Source organism: Grammomys surdaster, unplaced genomic scaffold, assembly GCF_004785775.1.
Source record: "Grammomys surdaster isolate TR1022 unplaced genomic scaffold, NIH_TR_1.0 185, whole genome shotgun sequence".
Taxonomy (NCBI): Eukaryota; Metazoa; Chordata; class Mammalia; order Rodentia; family Muridae; genus Grammomys; species Grammomys surdaster.
In genome coordinates this window covers 12255355-12273081 of record NW_021604630.1, presented here as the reverse complement: position 1 = coordinate 12273081, position 17727 = coordinate 12255355, and the positions used below count along the sequence as shown (strand labels likewise).

The 17727-nt window shown below is 44.8% G+C and overlaps 1 protein-coding gene across 2 annotated transcripts in view; it reads left to right on the top strand.

Moving 5' to 3' along the window:
* Positions 1-3497: 3497 nt before the first annotated feature.
* The window catches only part of Lonrf1 (LON peptidase N-terminal domain and ring finger 1), a 31822-nt gene continuing 17592 nt past the window's right edge, over positions 3498-17727 (top strand). For both annotated transcript variants that reach the window (XM_028768266.1, XM_028768265.1), the window contains exons 1-3: positions 3498-4182; positions 15362-15480; positions 17538-17660. In XM_028768266.1, coding sequence (XP_028624099.1) covers positions 3498-4182; positions 15362-15480; positions 17538-17660 — 927 coding nt within the window. The remainder of the gene's footprint in view (positions 4183-15361; positions 15481-17537; positions 17661-17727) is intronic.

Below are 17727 nucleotides of genomic sequence, written 5' to 3'. Positions count from 1 at the left end.
CATCTAGTTTGTCCTCTGTACAGATGGCAAATGGGAGCCAGGAAAGCAGGTGACCTCTTCCCACCGCCCACGGAATACAGTCAGCGCTGAGGTGTCTTGGATTCCCTTCCTTAGAGGGCTTCTATCAAGCCAGTAATTTCTCAGCTCTGCTTTCTCATACATAATGAACAAGACTAACTAGAAGGTAGATTTTGAAAGCCTTTCTAGAGGCACTTCACCTATAGAAACACTACTGGATATCACCTATAGAAACACTACTGGATATAGGCAGATTGTATAAAACTTTATGGTTTAGTGTTCAGTACATTAGCTAGATTCTAGCATTAGGAATGTCATTAGCCTGAACCAGAAAATGGACTGTGTATGTATGTATGTATGTATGTATGTATGCATGTATGCATGTATGCATGTTTGTATGCATGTTTGTATGATGTATATGTATATATGGTTGAACACAGGATTACCTAGGCATATACTCTTTGTGTTACATTCCCCGGTCAGTTGTTTTTCTTTCTCAATGATAATGTGGAAAACAAATGGTAAGTTGACTGACTGTACAAACAGGAGGTTCAAATGTCCTCCTGCATTGTGTGCAAGCAAACTATTGTGTCAATGTTATTCTTAACAGTCTAGTTATATCAGGAAAAGGCATGGGGTGCGGCAGTGGGCAGGAGGGATAAGCACGGAATGATGGTGATAAGCATTTTCCAAATTAGGAAACAGATACGCTTTTCTTCTGACTCTCTTACATAACCGATCTATTTTAGAAGACAACAGTTAAAAAATAAAGCTGAAATGAAATACAAATCCCCTGATTTTACTACTTCATTAGCAAAGAATGACAAAAGCCATCGATGCTTGCTGGAAGAAAGGAGAGAGCCCTCGAAGCCTGTCAGACACCTCCTGCCCAGAGGCTGGCTTGCAGGACGCCCTCTTTTCCATCCCAGTCTGCTGGATGAGTCAGAGACCAAAGGGTAAGTTTCAGAAAATGAATGAAGGTACTAATTTCTCTCTTCCTTGAATTTAAGAGGCAGTTGCATCAAAGGGCATACCCTTTCTGGTGTCACAGAGAGACAGAAGAGTGACCTATTACAATGCCAGCGATTACTGTGCCAAGACTTCCTGATTCATCGGGGAAGTTGTGCTGCATACAAAGGCCACAGTGGAAGTACAGCCTCTTACATAAATAAGTTACATAAATGAGAGAGAACAGGTTATGTAAATGTATAAACCAGCAAACATGAATTATAACCATTCACAAATGCCATGGGGAACAGGACACAGTTCCTCCCATCCCCTTCCTCCTCAACTTGTCATAACTGTGTCACTTCATTCCATGCCAGATCGAGTGTATTTGTCATAGTCATTAGGGAAAAAGACTGCAAAGGACAAGGTGATCCCTCATCTCATTTTCCGAGACACACATTTTCCTTTTGAGAGAAATCTCATAACAAACTTGATTTGAAACTGTAACTGAAAAGACCTATTTGTTTATCATGTTTATCATTTTTTCTTATACTTTGTCTCTAATTTTGAATGCATTTGCTAGGGCACAGTTTGAAAACTGCCTGGCAAGAATGAAGTGTGCAAGTGAGTGTGTGTGTGTGTACTCGCGAACGCGCATGTGTGTACTCGTGCGCATGTGCTATACTGGTTAGACTTTTAAGTCTCCAATGAGTGTCTAGGCATCTAACTAAAGTCATTGTTCTGCCATGGCTATGGTTCCAGGCTTGGGGGCTTGTGTAGCAGGCAGGAGGTTCTAGGCTTGATTCCAAAGCTACAGGAACAAGGTAACCATCATTGCCCCTACATAACTTAGATTTAAAGTTCTGCTCATGAACTGCCCATGCTCCCTATCCCAGATGATGAGGAAGTACTCCTTGCCCAGCTGTAGCTTTCTTCAGAGACAGTCTCTGCAGCACTGCTGGAACAGGACCCTGGGATTTTGTTTTTAAGTCAACTGTTCTTTCTCTGCCTCTTTGTTCCTGTCCCCTCTTTCTTTTCTGAAGTGTGCTCACTGTGTAGTAGAACGACACTTTCAGACCTTCATTACCTGTTCTGTGTAAAACAGGAACTCGTGTTTGACAGTTTTAGACAGCATAACCTTTGATATTCCATCCAATTGCTTTATTTTGAAGATCTCATGTAAAAAAAAACTTAAAGAAAGAAAACTGTTTATTAAACATTATATATAATATTGTCACCCTGGGCAGATCCTAAAATCTTTGTAAATACTGACTGTATGGTTTCAGACAAATATATTTCCTTTCCTGTTACCAAGTATTTGAAAAAGAACCAAAAGCTTTAAATCTCTTCCTACACTATCAACCCAGTCGCTCTGTAATCACATCTATAAATATTTCCATTGAGAATATTAAACTCGATGCTGTCACATTTAAAGGAACTAGAATCCATTACATATGAGCCAAACTGTCTTCACTCAACAAAGCTGCAGAATGCTTGCATCGTAGTGATCTCTGGTTTCTGCCACAGGGAAAATGTTTTTCTCCTGTTTTCTCATTTAAAAAACTTTAAGCAACTGTGGGTTTGTGTGCATGAAGGATGTGGAGCCCACCTGAGGAACCTGGAGACTTTCACTCTCTAAGTGCATGTGTGGTTTGTTTGTTTGTTTAATAGTTTAATTGTTTTTTTTTTGGTGTGTTGCATTTTTTAAATTAAAATTTAAAGGTCGCTCACAAAGTATCGGGCTTCTTTTGGACAGTTCATTCCTGTGGTTCGTACTCTTAATAAACTTCATCACAAGTCAGCACTAACCAAGCACCAGGGGAAAACTCTTGCGTGCTAGGAGGAAGTGGTCTCAGGACGTGGAATATGTGTGTGTGTCTAAAGTTGGCCGATTTCAGATTTGAGTCTCAAAGTAATCACACCGTTCATTCACAATCCCTTTGCCTGTTCTGGCCAGCAGTAACCCAGGGCATCCAGACCCACCCAAGACTTCCTTCCATGGCCAGGAGGAGTCGAAGTACCTACTCAGGTGCTGCAGGTTTGGGGGGTCACAGCACTGCTCGTGCACATACGAACTGCACAGCGCCCACGTTATAGGTCTGGGGACCGGCCACGGTTACAAGAGGTGTCAGCTCGAAACCGCCCGGGAGACTTCGGGCTTTGTTCAGTCACGAGCCAAGCCCTCCTTGTCAGAGAAGCCAATTAGATCCCCGCTGGGGATCATCTGATCTCGCATCCCACTCCAGGAGGGGCTCAGACAGGGCGGGACCGGCCCGCCAGCTCCCGGGAACTGGGCGGCCGGCCGCGTGTCGGGAGGCCGGGCGCGGAAGCCAAGGCCCGCCCCGCTCCGCCTCGCTAAGCCCCGCCCCTCGCCTCTAGGCCCCGCCCCTAGGGGCTCCCCGGGCGCGCGCCGCCCCGCCATGTCCGCGCGCCACGCCCCCCTGCTCGCCGGCCGCGTGCGGAGCCGCGCGCCCCGGAGGTTCCCGGACCGTGGCGGCGGGCGGCGGCAGCAGAGCAGCCCTCCACGGGCCATGTCTTCTCCGGCTGTGGCGAGGGCGTCCCCCGGCGGGAATCGGGAGGCGGCCGGCGGACCGCGGAGCCGGAACGGGCCGTGGGAAGTGGGCGGCGGCGAGCGGTTGGAGCGCGCGGGCGCGGAGCCGGGGCGCTGGGAGCTTCTGCTCCGCCGCGGCGAGCTGCTGGCGCTGGGCGGCCACCTGAAGGGAGCGCTGGAGGCGTTCGCGGCTGCGCTGCGCCGCGGGGCCCCGGCCAGGCCCGAGCGCCTCGGTTCTCTAGTGGACTGCCTGGTGTTCAGCTACCGGCTCCGCCACGGGCTGCGCTGGAGCGCGGCACCCGCGGCGGGCGCGGCCGGGCTGCTTAGCTGCCTGGGCTGCCGGGGCTTCCTAAGCGAGCCGGTGACCGTGCCGTGCGGCCACAGCTACTGCCGCCGTTGCCTACGGAGGGAACTGCGCGCCCGCTGCCGCCTGTGCCGGGACCGCCTGCCACCCGCCGCCGCCGCCTCCGAGGGGACCCCGCGGCCGCCGCCCCTGGCCGCCGCCATCGCCGACTTCCGAACCAGCGTCGTGCTCAACCACCTGGCGGAGAAGTGGTTCCCGGGCCAGCGCGAGCGCGCGCGGGCGGCCGGCCGCCTCGGGGAGCTGCTACACGAAGGGCGCTACCGGGAGGCCCTGGCCGCCGCCTGCGACGCCCTGCGAGCAGGTGATGCGGGGCCGCGGGGCCGACCGGGCGAGTGGGGATCGCGAGTGTGGGAGGGGGCGGCGCCCCGGGGTGCTTCGGTCACGGTGGGGATCGCCCGGGAGCCGCAAGTGACGCGGCGCGGGGAGGGGCACGGATGCGAGGTTCCCTCGTGCGCGCGCCGAGCGGGGACCTGGGGCCGCGGAGCTTGGGCGCGGGGTGGGTGGGGGCCACAGGCTTCCCTCTGTGCGCTGTCCGGGAACCCCAGCCAGGGTGATGCGAGCATCCCCGGGCTTGGCGGGGCACGAGGGTACCGCGTCTACCTTGGTCGTGCACTAAAGTCACAGGGGCAATTAGAAGCCGCGGGAGGGCAGAATTGCATAAGCTGGGTGGGGGGGGCGTTGTGTAACGGGTGACGTTCGGTGGGCGTGGCGGGAGCCCGGCGCGGGCACCGGCACCCGGAGGCCCAGTGGCAGCCCAGCTCGGAGTTGGTGGCCAGCTGCCCCGGAGGTGGTCACCTCTTCTTACCTGCAGGATTAGTTGCTCCTAGAACTTCCACCTGCCTATCTCATAGCCTGCTTTCATTGCGTGCTCCCACATACCCTTGGTGTTGCTAGAGAAGTAGTCTTCAATGAGGAGTTTGCCTTATTCACAGTAGACTTGTGAGGGGAAGCTTTGTAGGTCTTTTGTTTATATTTTTGTATCCAAGAAGCAGCAGCTTTGTCCTGCCTTTTAGTTAGAGCTTAAGATGGATGGCATTTAAGCTTCGAAAAAGGGTCATGTAAACTTAGTAAAACCAAGAGTTCCTCTTTAGATCCTGGAACCTGGTTGTTCTCTACTGGGGAGGGGACCTTATCTAGAAAAGCATCTTAGAGACGTCTTTGAATGGCTACCTCTTGTAGGAGTCCTATCAGTATGGACATCTAGAGGCCCGTCCAAGGATGTTGCTAAACATTCCCAGGCTCACAGCCACCCACAGGAAAGACTGACTGATCAGGCCCAAATGTCAATTGTATCTTAGTTGGTTACCTGGTTTTGGGCATGCTTTGTGTCTATTGCCTGCTACGAGAAATTACCTATAGGATTAATCCCCAGGAAATCATTGGCATTGGGAATTTGAAGTGATTTAGGTATTAGAGAAGTTATAAACTTGTAACTGAAATTATTATCTTGACTCTTTTAGTCATCCTGAGCAAGTGACAGTAGCTTCAGGCATCCCCTTCTGGCAGGTTTTCATTTTCTTTCAGCAGCTCCATGAGCAGGCACTAATAAACGGAAAAGACAAACCCAGAGCAATGGAACACTTTGGAATCCACAGTTCTGCTGGGAATGACTCTGGATATCTGGGTGAATAAAGTTGAGTGGGAGAAGCTGGTCTCAACTGGCTGGTCATCCAGTATCAGGCTGCAATCAGACCTTAATGAGGAAGCAGAGACAGGACGGGTGACTTATCAACAGTCACTTGAGTGGTGGCTTGTCTAGGCAGCTTAGACCCTCCACTTGCCAACATTCTGTGCCCAGTATTGAGATTTCTAGGGTCTACCAGGGTATCATCTTGAACAGAAAAGGCTGGGAATGATGAATTCTTTTGTTTCCAAGCTTTGAAGACCACATGTGAGATTTGCCTACAAGCTACCTAACCACACGTTTTCAGGACTTGAATGCAACTCTCTTGCCTTTCATTTTATTATGTTATTGGTTTGTTTGTTTGTTTGTTTTTCTTATTTGTAGGCTTGTCAAAAAAAATCAGTAATTCTACACCTGAATATGTTTCTCAGTGATACTAATGATACTATTTTTTTTCTCTTGAATTCTCTGTGTGAGATAAAAGGAGAACAGTTATAGAGCCAAACATATTTTAGTTGGTAGAGGGCAATTGTATGTGTTTCATAATTTATGGGCATTAATAGGCGGGTAGCTCAGGAGTAGTGTGTTTGCCTGGCATGTGCCGTGTTCTGCTTTGCAATCCTAGCCTTCCAAACAAGCAACCCACCACAGTTTGTGAGCTGCTACTCTCATAAATCTGTTTGTCCGGTTGTTAGTTGGTGAGTTATTAGCTAGAGAAGCATTTGAAATGCATTTGTATCATTGCTCAACTAGAGTTATTAATGGTACTGTCCTTGCTGATAATGAAAAAAAAGCCTTGCTGTAATTTTTCATGTTTCTTAGAATGAAACAAATATTATTAGAAAAAAATAATCTAGTCTCCAGTTGGCCCACACACAACCAAACTTATCCTTGTCGACAGAAAAAGAAAGCTTGGAAACCCTTGCCAAAATCAGAATTCCCATTGAGATTACATAAGGTTCTGTTGCATTGAAATATATTTAGATAACATTTAATCCATTGATCTTTTGGTATTAACTCTGAGATGTTTCATAACTTTCTTCTTAGTATTCAAGGAGCTTATGTAAAGGTCTTTTCTGCATCGAGTCTTTATACTGGAGTCTTTTGAACTGCTCCCACTGTGGAGCGCTGCCGTCTTTTTATTCTGGATTTTTACACCGGCCTCCCTCTCTCCTGTATTCCCTACTTCCTGAATGAAGACAGCAGAACAGTGTGGTTGACAGTTTAAACTGGCTTAAAAAAAAAGTCAAGGAGTGTGTGTGTGTTCACAAACACGCGTGCGCATGTGCTCGCACCCATGCGCTCACTTTTATTTAAATTGTTTAAGGAAGGTACATTTTTTTAGGTTTTTATGTTTTTCATTTACTTTACCTTTTTGCTCATGCATACGTACATGCCATGGACACTGTGTGGGAATGAGAACCCTCCATGTCAGACCTGGGAAGAATGGCTTGGCAGCAAAACCATCTCACCAGCCCAGACTTTGTCTTTATCTTATTAGCTTCATATGTATTAATGAGTCCTACAAGGACCTTCAGAAGGATGTTAAGGCCTCTAAGCTTTGCACACTGGAGGTAGACTACCTACCAGAGTCCCAGTACAACCTCCACCTAGTGTGTGACCTGGGTATGTGGCCTGACCTCTCTGTGCTCTGGTTTCCATGTCTAAGCCATAGGTGTGGTTTTTCCCTCAGAGAGCTGCTGTGAGAACTGACTGGGTGAAAACAAAATGAACTGCTTCAGAAGAGGGTCTCACACAGTAAATTCCCAGAAGACCATAGTGAGTTTTACAACGTAAAAGCTCTTTGCTGGTCAGGCAAATTAGCTGAAACTGAAATCTAAGCCTTGTGGTTTTAAGTTCAGTTCCATTTTCTATACACATTTTTACCAAATAAAGGTTAAACCCTGATTGTAGTTTATACATGTCAGTTAGTAGCATCCTGCTCTATCTGTTTTGGGCGGGGTGGGGGGGACGGCGGGAGAAGAGTACAGTGAGTTTTAGTTATAAAAAGATTGGTCAAATCAAATACATTCTGAATGTTTAAAGAGAATGGAAAGGGTTTTGATAGCTTCTGCAATTTAACCAGTTTAAAATGATTGCACTTTAATATATTTATATAGCCTTCTGTATTTAGTGTATCTATATCCTTATTGCACAAAGGACTTAGCACTGCCAGTTGTATGCCTCTTAGAGTTCACAGACTATTTTCATTTCAATCATCTTCCCTGAACCGCACAAAACCCTTGTCAGTCGAAAGGCAAGCATCAATTTTTCTTGTCCATGGACTAAGGAACATAGTCCAAAAGTTTCTGGTGACTTTTAACACAAATAATCAAGTTAGACCTAAGCAGAAAACAGATGACTTGCCTCTGAAAATGGAGTAGATGAGAGTATTAGCATTTAAGAAATAGTAATTGTAATTACTATTCAACAAATATTTACTGAGTACCTTTGATATGTCAGAAACAGAGGCTGTATGTTTTAGGTTCTGGAAGTACAATAAAGAACAAAATAAAGTCCCTGTCATCGCATAATTTGTATTACTGGCTTCTTTAATTATAACAAAATAATATTCATTCAAAATATTTTTAAAATGGAATTTATTAATTATTGACTTCTAATGAATTGATACTATAGCAGTCATTTAGTTAATGAGGGGCTTGAAGGATCTTTACAATGCCATGTAACTAAAATGTAACTAAAATAGCAGCCTGATTTTGTTGTAGAAGATAGAAAAACCTGGTCCTATAAATACCTTCTGAGGATCCCGTTTTAAATAAGTACTTTCCAAATTTTATCTGTCTTTTATTCATCAAATAATGCAAAGTATATCAAAATATTGTTACCTTAGATTTACAGTTATTTGTACAGTAACTTTTTAAAAGATCTGTTACATTTTAGATTTGTGTGTGTATACATTCATGTGTATGTAAATACATGGTATATATGTGTATGCATCACATGCATGCCAGTGCCTGCAGTGGCTAGAAAGAGAGCATCAGATACTCTGGAACTGGAGTTACCGGCAATTGTGAGTTGGCAGTGTAGGAGCTAGGAATGGAACCCAGGTCCTCTGCCAGAGCAGTAAGTGCTCTTAACTGTCAAGCCATCTCTCCAGCCTCAAGTCCATTTTTGATAACATTGTATCTTTTCCATTTCCTTTACTGCAAGCTGGTTTTCAGAATTGGAATTGAGTTGTTAGAGAAGATGAATTACACCTATGAGCACTCTAACATAGGAGACCAAATGTCAAACCTAATATGGCATAAGATGCCCAGGGAGGACACTCTCTCCCCGTTATTCGGCTTCGTGATGCTTTACCTCGAAAGGAGTACTTTTGGTGAAACATTCAGAGTTTTATCTGACTGTGCATCAACATCTTGTTCTCCTTGAAAACTAATTTCATCAACAGGAATTTTAATGCATAAGTGAACATGTAGCATCCGGTGGGATCAGTCATACATCAAACCTGATTTAATGAAAAACCTCTGAAATTTTAGAACAAAGTAGCACGTATAGATTTAGACCTGTGTGTTCAATTAGAGCTTAAAAATTGTTAAAGCCTTTTGCAGAATGTATACTGTGTAATTTATCCATAAATGTAACGAATGTTTTTCAAAATACTAGTAAATTGGACCACTGAATATTTTCTGATTTCTAGAACACACATCACCATTTCAAACTATCAAGTTGAGTGTTTTCTCCCAAACTCTCCAAAAAAGATACACTGGCAAGAGAGTTCATTCAGTACAATGGATAATATGATTAAAATTATTACTCCATAGTACAGCTAACTTATACAATTCACCCATCCCAAGTTACCTGAAATTGTTAAACATTGTGGCACTTTCTCTCATATAAACCTTTTCCCCTTTATAAAACCCACAGGTGGGACTGGGGAAACGAATCAGTACGTAGTGTTTACTGCATAAGCATGGCGACCTGAGTTCAATCCCCAGCACCCATGGAGAAAGCTGAGCTTGTTAGTTTATACCTGTAATACCAAGGCTGGGGAGGAAGAAGGAGACTCCTTGGTGCTTGCTTGGTGCAGTCTGGCTGAATTGGTGATCTTTAGGTTCACCGTGAGATCATTTATAACACACGTACACAGACAGACAGATGTGTTGTTTAAAACATACATACAAAGACTGATGGATGGATGGGTGGAAAGACAGGTGGAGCCCAGCATTGAGAACATATCAGTGTAATTAAACTGTAACCACAATCCGCATTTCAGTATGAAACTGTAGGTGTTGGCTTTTAAAATTTACATAAAGAAACGGGGCAACTTGTAAAGCTGTTCTTTACAGATTTTCAAAGATATTTCAGACCATTTTAGTCACAGGGCCTGAAGTGACCATTTAAATGATGTCCCTGTCATTGTAACACTCCCACTGAGATGACAGACACTTTTCATCTTTACTACTTTTTTAACGGTTTCCATAGTCATGCCCCTGTGATCATGACTTCCGTCTTCATTGAAGAAACCATCCCTGCCTCGTATAGACTCATGCTCGTTGGAATACCTAGCACAGCTGGTCTCTCCTGACCAGGATGAGAGTTCTGCTTGGCAGTGCTGTGATAATGGTTATTTGAAAACTTGTTAAACCGAAGATCATGTGACTGAACCAACAGTGTGAATCCCGACTGTCCACATGTAGATTCCCAAATTCCCACCCTGTGACAGCTGTGAGCACTTCATCCTTACCTGTCTCTGATGGTTTTCTGGAGAAGGGAATGGTCTGAGTTATTCGTGACAATGGAGACATGTGGCCCATTGTCCATTACTGCTGGAACAGCTGAAAGAGGAGCTCATCTGTCACTAACTTCCTGGTTGCCTACAGAGTAGCCCTTGCCTCCACTGCCGCCTCCACCCCAACCTGTCCCTTCTCCCTCCAGGATGAAGCTTACAGACAGAATATCGATCTTGGTTTTTTGATGGTACAGATGCTCATTTAGAGATGATACAGAGGGAGGTTCTTACAGTATCATGCAGGCTGACCTTAAACTCATTTTGTACAGATTGGCCTCAAGTTCTCCACCCTCCCTCAACCTACCCACATGCTAAAGTCACAGAACGCACCGTTATATCCAGCTTAATTCCTAGTTCTTCTTTATTTTTTTAATTTCTCAGAATGCATTTTAGAACCTTTGTAGCATGGCAAAAAAAAAAAAAAAGTTTAAGGTTGGCTATAAAGAAGCAGCTTTAAGATTCCTGCTAACATTGTGGACCTCTGCAGATGGGCACACTGGTGGGGAACCATGGCTGGAGAACACTTTCAGCCTATAACATGCACAGGCAGCTCGCCTAGATTCTTGAGCTGTGCAGCCACTTAGCTGTCTAATGACAGCAGTACCCAGTGCACAAAGAAATGGGAACTTGACCAAGGAGTTCAGATGGGTCAGGTTTTAGTGTTTCCCTAAGATCACAGAAAACTGTCAGAGTCAGATCCAAGGACTCGGAGAAAATGATGGAAATGATACTTGTCTCAAGATGAAGCTGCTCTCAGATGCTGGGCATATGTAGTGAAAGACACGGTCAGCAGAGCACAGCACACCTTCTACGAACCCGGCATGCCTATGTCCAAAACGCTCTTATTGCTAGCAGTGGCGAAGTGAAGTGCAAGGGTTCTAGGTTCAGAATCTTGCATCTGTCTTTACCAACCCGGGCAAGCTATTTGTATTGCACCTAGAGCAGAGGTTCTCAACCTTCCTAACGCTTGGACCCTTTAATACAGCTTTTCACTTGTGGTGATCCCTAACCATAAAGTTATTTCATTGCTACTTAATTACTAAAATTTTGCTACTGTTATGAATCATGATGTAACTATCTGACATGTGACCCCTGTGGGACGTGACCCAGTGCTTGAGAACTGCTGATGAAGGGTGACATGTGCCAGGCAGGCAGTGCAACACCAACTTTCATTCCAAGCCTTTTTCACTTTTTTTTTACTTTGACAGGAGTCTCACTAAGTTGCCTAGGCAGGCCTTGAACTTGAGATCTTCCTGCTTCTCCCCCTTGTAGCTGAGGTTACAGACCTGAGCCACCAGTCCTGGTATCACGAAAATAAATTTTAGGGTAGGGTGGTACCTTACCAGGTAATGTGCAAGCGAATGATCTGAGTTCGAATCTCTGGTAGAACACACAAATAAAGCTAGGTGCAGTAGCATGCGTCTGTGCTCATGACATCTCTATAGTGAAGTGAGACGGGAAAATGAAAGTCTTAAGGAGCTGAGTGGCCAGCCAGCCGGGCATGCGCAACAAACAGTGAAGGAGACCCTGTCCTTAGGTAGAGGCTGAGAACGTGATTGCCAGGGTTGTCCTCTGACTTCCACACGGGTGCTGTGGCATGGACACACCTCTACTAATGCACAGGACTTTTTTTTCAAAGTTTTAAATACTCTTTAGACATAGTTATATGGAGGATATTTGTCATTCTGGCCCTGGTGACAGTGAGTCTGGCCTCACACGCACACTGTTGATGCTAATGGTATCCTGGATGAAGGCAGACTCCAGTGAAAAGCATCCTGCGAGGATGGTGAGATGAGTCATGTGGGATGGAGAAGCCATCCAGAATAGAAGAGATCTATGTAAGGGCTAGAACAAGAAGGAAGACAAGGCGGGGGAGGAGTCAGGACACAGAAGGGCATCTACAGAGCAGGCATTGATGAGAAGTAAGGCTGCCAGAGGCGGGGCCGTCAGTATCATCTCTGTCGCGTAGATGGTGAAAACGGGCTAGGGTGGGAGAGAGCCAGCCTCTGTACTAGGATGAAGAGAATCTGGAAGCCTCACTCAGGGCCATTGGCAGGAGCATTAGAAACAAGAAGAGAATTGGCCACACTCAGGATGACTTTGATTTGGGACATCAGCAGTGTCACCAGTACAGAATGTGAAAGGACTTCAAGGTGGAGAACAAGCTGACTTGAGGATAGCCATAGCAGGCTGATGGGAATATGGTTGTGAAGTTAGGGTGAAAATTCAAAACTGAGGGTATAGACCCTAGAGGTAAATAATGGCAGAGAATTAGATCTGTGTCTGGTCCTGGTGGCAGGAAACAGCTAGATTAGATCACAAAGTTAAGGGCCACCATACCTTTTTAATTGGGGGTAGGGGGAGGTCAGGTCCCCACCATGTCATCCTAGAATTTCCCAGGCAGACCTGGCTGGCCTCTAATTCAGGATCTTCCAGACTCCTGAACGTTGAGGTGACAGGCGTGTACCTCATGCCAGCCTGTAAGAACCACAGCAGTTATCCTCCGTGTGGTCAGCCCAAAGCATGGCTTCTCAGGGTCTCACTTTTCAACAAAGTACATGGTGTGCCAGGCATGTGCTGGGTACTGTGGACACCGGCACTAGTGGACTGAGGCTCCTCCTTGATGACACAGGTGGTAAAGCCATTTGCTTACTCCAGGGTCCTTAAGTCAGGTGCGGTGCAGGTGGTTCATTGTTGTTGACTTTCAGGTGATGACACAGCCAGGACAGATGGCTGTTTTCAGTCAGCTTTCTTGAAAGTTTATGTGGAGAGTAAACTTTCTGTATGTTTGGTTATTCAAAGGGCCTGAGGTAGTGTGCTTGGCTCCTTTGTAGAATTAAGAATGGGGCATGAATGAGTGAGTAAGATGAGCGTCTCTTCAGAAGTGACGGTAGTGTGGACTCACTGGTGACATCACTGTTTTCCAATGGAGTCAGTCAGAATAATTATTCCATTAACAGTTGACCCTCAAGGAGCTAAGCAAGAGTTTAAAACTAGGTCTGTTTTCTTCTCTTCACAGTGTACACCTGTTCTCCTATCCCAAGTATACCTACATTTTAGGGCTTGCTTTAGGGGTACGAAATAGCTGACTGTTATACAGAAGATATGGCCCCTTTTCAACCTTTGTTGGAATGAGGAAAGTTCTTGATCTATAATGGTGTGTATTTATGCATGGTGACCAGAAAAGCATGGCGTTGGTGGCTCCATGGTAGTAGCCAACATGACATCAACTGCTCTATATATGAACAGGAAGCACATCTGTCTGGAAGCAGGTTGGGTTCTAAGCCTTTAGCCACGCCCTAGCTATTCGGCAGTATCCACCATCTGGACCCCATGTGTAAACCTTTCCCCAGCCTCCCCAGACAGTGCCAGCAGCTGGAGCCCGAGTGCTGGCAGGGGCAGGAGGGAGCCATTTCGCATTCCAGTGTTAGCAGGTGGATAGGCAGATCTGAGTGTACGTCGTGTACCAAGCATGGCGAGAACATGCTGTAAACATGTGAAATGAAGGGGCCTTCTAAGGGGTCCAAGAACAGAGCAGGCTGAGCTTCTGCAGAGAACTCCCTCATGGTAGGTTCCTGCCTCACCAAGGCAGCTGGAAGCCCTGAGCTGTGATGGGAAATAGTACTTCCTGGGCCAGGCACTTCAGTTGCAGAACCTTTACCGCTTGCTTCTGGACAGTGTTGGCATGGATACTCAGCTCTCCATCAACACTACTGATGCCACTTCCTGCTCATGTGACATCAGGTTAGATTGTAAGGTGCTCAAAGGTCCACAGCATACAGATTCAAACTTTGTTCTAGGAACTCTCAAATTCTTGGTTGGATAATAGCTGGGCTGTTAAATGTCTGTATGGTTTTGTTCAGAGAAATGTTTTTAAGTTATTGTTTTAAGAACATGGAATTCTTGTCATGCCTTTTTAAAAAATACTTTTTATCAGGTCTTTGAGAATTTCATGCAACAAGTTTAGGTCATACCCTTTCTCCAGACTCCCGCCGCCCCAGATCCACTCCTCCCCTCAATTTTGTATCTTTTTTTTACCACCCACCAAGCCCTATTTGTGTGCCATGGATTCATGGATGTGTGGCCTTTTACTGGAGCATGGTTCACCTACCCATCAGCTGCAGCCAGCCCTCCCTCCCTCTCTCCCTTTCTCCCCCCTTCTCTTTTCTTCTCTTCCCTTCCCTTCTCTTCCCTTCTTCCCTTCCCTTCCCTTCTTCCCTTTTCCTCTCCCCTTCCCTTCCCTCCCTTCCCCTTCCCTCCCCTCCCCTCCCTTCCTTTCTTCCCTTACCTTCCCCTTCCCTTCTCCCCTTCCACTGTCCCTGTCCCTGTCCCAGTCCCCGTCCTGCCCATCCCCATCCCCATCCCCTTCCCCTTCCTCTTTCTGTCTTCTGACAAGGATTCTGTCTGTAGCCCTTGCTATCTTAGAACTCACTTTGTAGACCACGCTGGCTTCAGACTCAGAGATATGCCTGCCTCTGCCTCTGGAGTGCTGAGACTAAAGTTGTATGTATTTAGGTGGTTCAATATTAAGTTCCACTATGGCTAGGAATTAAAGATCTGATGACTTACAAACTAAACTCACACCAGTCCCTTGTCTTTCGAATCAGAACCCTGTATACTCAAAAGACGGAATCTTGAGCACTTTCATATCACTGTGAGACTTTCTGAAGTGTTTTTGTTTTTATAAACAATGATTTATAAATTAAGTTTCAGGGATGAGTAATATAATCCTATTTTAATTAAAATAAGGTTTTTTAAAAGGCAAGTTTTCTAAACGTGTAAGATGTGGCTTGAAAATCTTTATGGAGTCCTTTCTTGAAAAAAAAAAAGTCATTCTTACAAGAAATGTTTTTAATCATAAAAACATTACCAGGATTCCTATTATAATTCTCACCACTAAAATAACCTTAAGAAAAATTTTCCGTTCAAGTATTGACATATGAGGTGTGTGGCATGAACACTGTACTTGGTTTATAAACTGTAATTTGGCAGTTTTTGATTTTGGAATCACAAGCCTTTCCTTAAGCTAGTATGACAATATTTCTCAAATTATTATAGCCATCTTTCTAAAATAACAGTATCCCTATGAAATGTCTATTTCAGAGCCTAGCGACCTGACTCTCAAAATCTACAGAGCGGAGTCCTATGCCGGCCTGCAGGAGTTTAAAGCAGCCTTAGAGGATCTAAATGCGGTCCTCTTCCAGCTTCCCAACTGGCCTGAGGTAAAATGGATGTTCACTTGTGTATGAATGGTACCCTTGCAGCTGTGAGGAACTTCAGTTACAGCTTCAGGTCTTAGGAGAGTAGATGGTTGCCTTTGATGAAATAGGGAGTTTGGAGCTAAGTCAGTGACATTATGTTTACCACACAAGCGTCAAGGGATGAGTTCAAGTCTCAGAATGTCCGTGAAAGCCAGGTGTCCTGGTACAAGGTTTGTAGTCCCAGGGAGGCAGAGCCAGGTAGAGCCCTGCGGCTCATGAGCTGGGGTCTGAAGAATGGGGCCAGAGGTTGACCTCTGGTCTCTATGCACACCTACCTACACATGAGCACACATACACACGAAAGAGAATCCTTTTGGGAAAGAAATAATGTAGCTTCCTAGAAGTTTACGTAAGTTGAGTATTTTTTTTTCTCTTTCTTTTTTTCTACAGCATAATATTTTTGTTGATTACTTGAGAATTTCACCTAATGCATCGCATTCACACTCACTTCCCAGTCCTCTCAGGTCCACCCCCAACCCCACGCCTGAGATCTCCCCTAAGTGGAGGGAAAATTAAGCAAATTTTATTGCCAGAAAAAAAAATTGATTATAGGGGAAAAAAATCCCAAACCTTTGTTTCCTTAGTAAAGAACAAACAGTTCATGACACAGAAAAATACCATATAAATTTCTATATAAAAATTTCAACTTGATTTATTATAAAGACAGATTCAAAGTGGATTTACCAAATGAATTTAGTAATGAGGAGAACATAGTCCTTGAAGCTGGGAGATGCTGAGAGGTGGTGGCATCGTTCCAGTGAGGTGACTGCACAGTAGGTTTGTACAGAAGTTGGCCTTGCCTAGGTGGTTTATACACACACATGTACTTACACACACACACACACACACACAGAGACGCTGGCCTTGAACTCGTAGAGATCTACCTGCCTCTGTCTCATATGTGTTGGGATTAAAGGCATACACCATCACCACCCATACCCAGCTTGAATTCTTGATGAAACAAGGTATTTCATTCATAGACATTTCAATGCGTATGTGTGTGTGTATGTCTATGTATGTGTGTGTGTACACACACACACACACACACACACACACATATATATATATATATATATATATATGGAGAGAGAGTATGTAAGCGAGATACAGTAAATTAGGACTGAGGATAATAATTATAACCACAGATATTTGTAGCACAGGATCTAGTCAATTGATTACTTTGACCACCTCACATTCTATAGATGATAAAAACATCGTATTTTAGCCTGAATATATACCTACCGTAGTTGGAGTTGTTGGATTATTTACATATACAGGTTATTCATTAGACACATTTGAAAATCACTACCCAATTTTGATTTGCTAAGAACTACAAAATAATGACCTAAATTTTACCTGGGTTATTTGTCACTAATAGTTACAAGGTAATTTTAAATTTTACTGCAGTTATTTATCATTGCTAATGATCTGTTAAATGTATTAAAAGAAGTCATTCATAGTTTAAATATTAATATCACTCATCCTGATTTTAAGATGAGGTTATTTATATGATTTTTAATACATGTTTTCAATACATCTTAAAGTCAGTAGACCTACATGTTATTTTATGTTTCCCTCAAATAACTGTCATTATATGAGTAACCTCTAAATTGGCAATTTGGGGAGATTAGCAGGTAAGATTATTGCTGCTATTCCAGAGAACGTGAGTTTAATTTCTGGCACCCATAGAGGGCAGCTCATAGGTCACCTGTTAACTTGAGTTCTTGGGGATCCAGACACCCTCTTCTGGCCTTCTCAGGAATGCTCATACTCCCCCACCCCCCGGAATAAATAAATGTTTAAATCTGTAATTTCTCAAGTGAAGATCATTTTGTGGGCCTCAGTTTCCCCATTTGGAGTACTTCTTTGGACTTTGGAGTAGCAGATAGGTTTTCCACATGTGTGATCCTTCTCAGAATCGCCCAGTTGCAGAATCAGCACGACTGAGAACCCTTTCTTTCCCTGATGGTTTGGGTAAACAGTTCTGTGCACGAAGTTCTGTGTGTGCTTTGTTGAAGGTCTACTTCAGGAAGGGGAAAGTCCTCCAGGATGCCGGGTTCCTAGGCGACGCCTTACAGCTCTTCCTTCAGTGCTTAGCCCTTGATGAAGACTTTGCGCCTGCAAAGCTACAAGTAGAAAAGGTACTACTTTACCCACGCCGTTACCCAAGGCAGAGGCACACTGGAGTCTAAAAAAGTAAGACAAGGA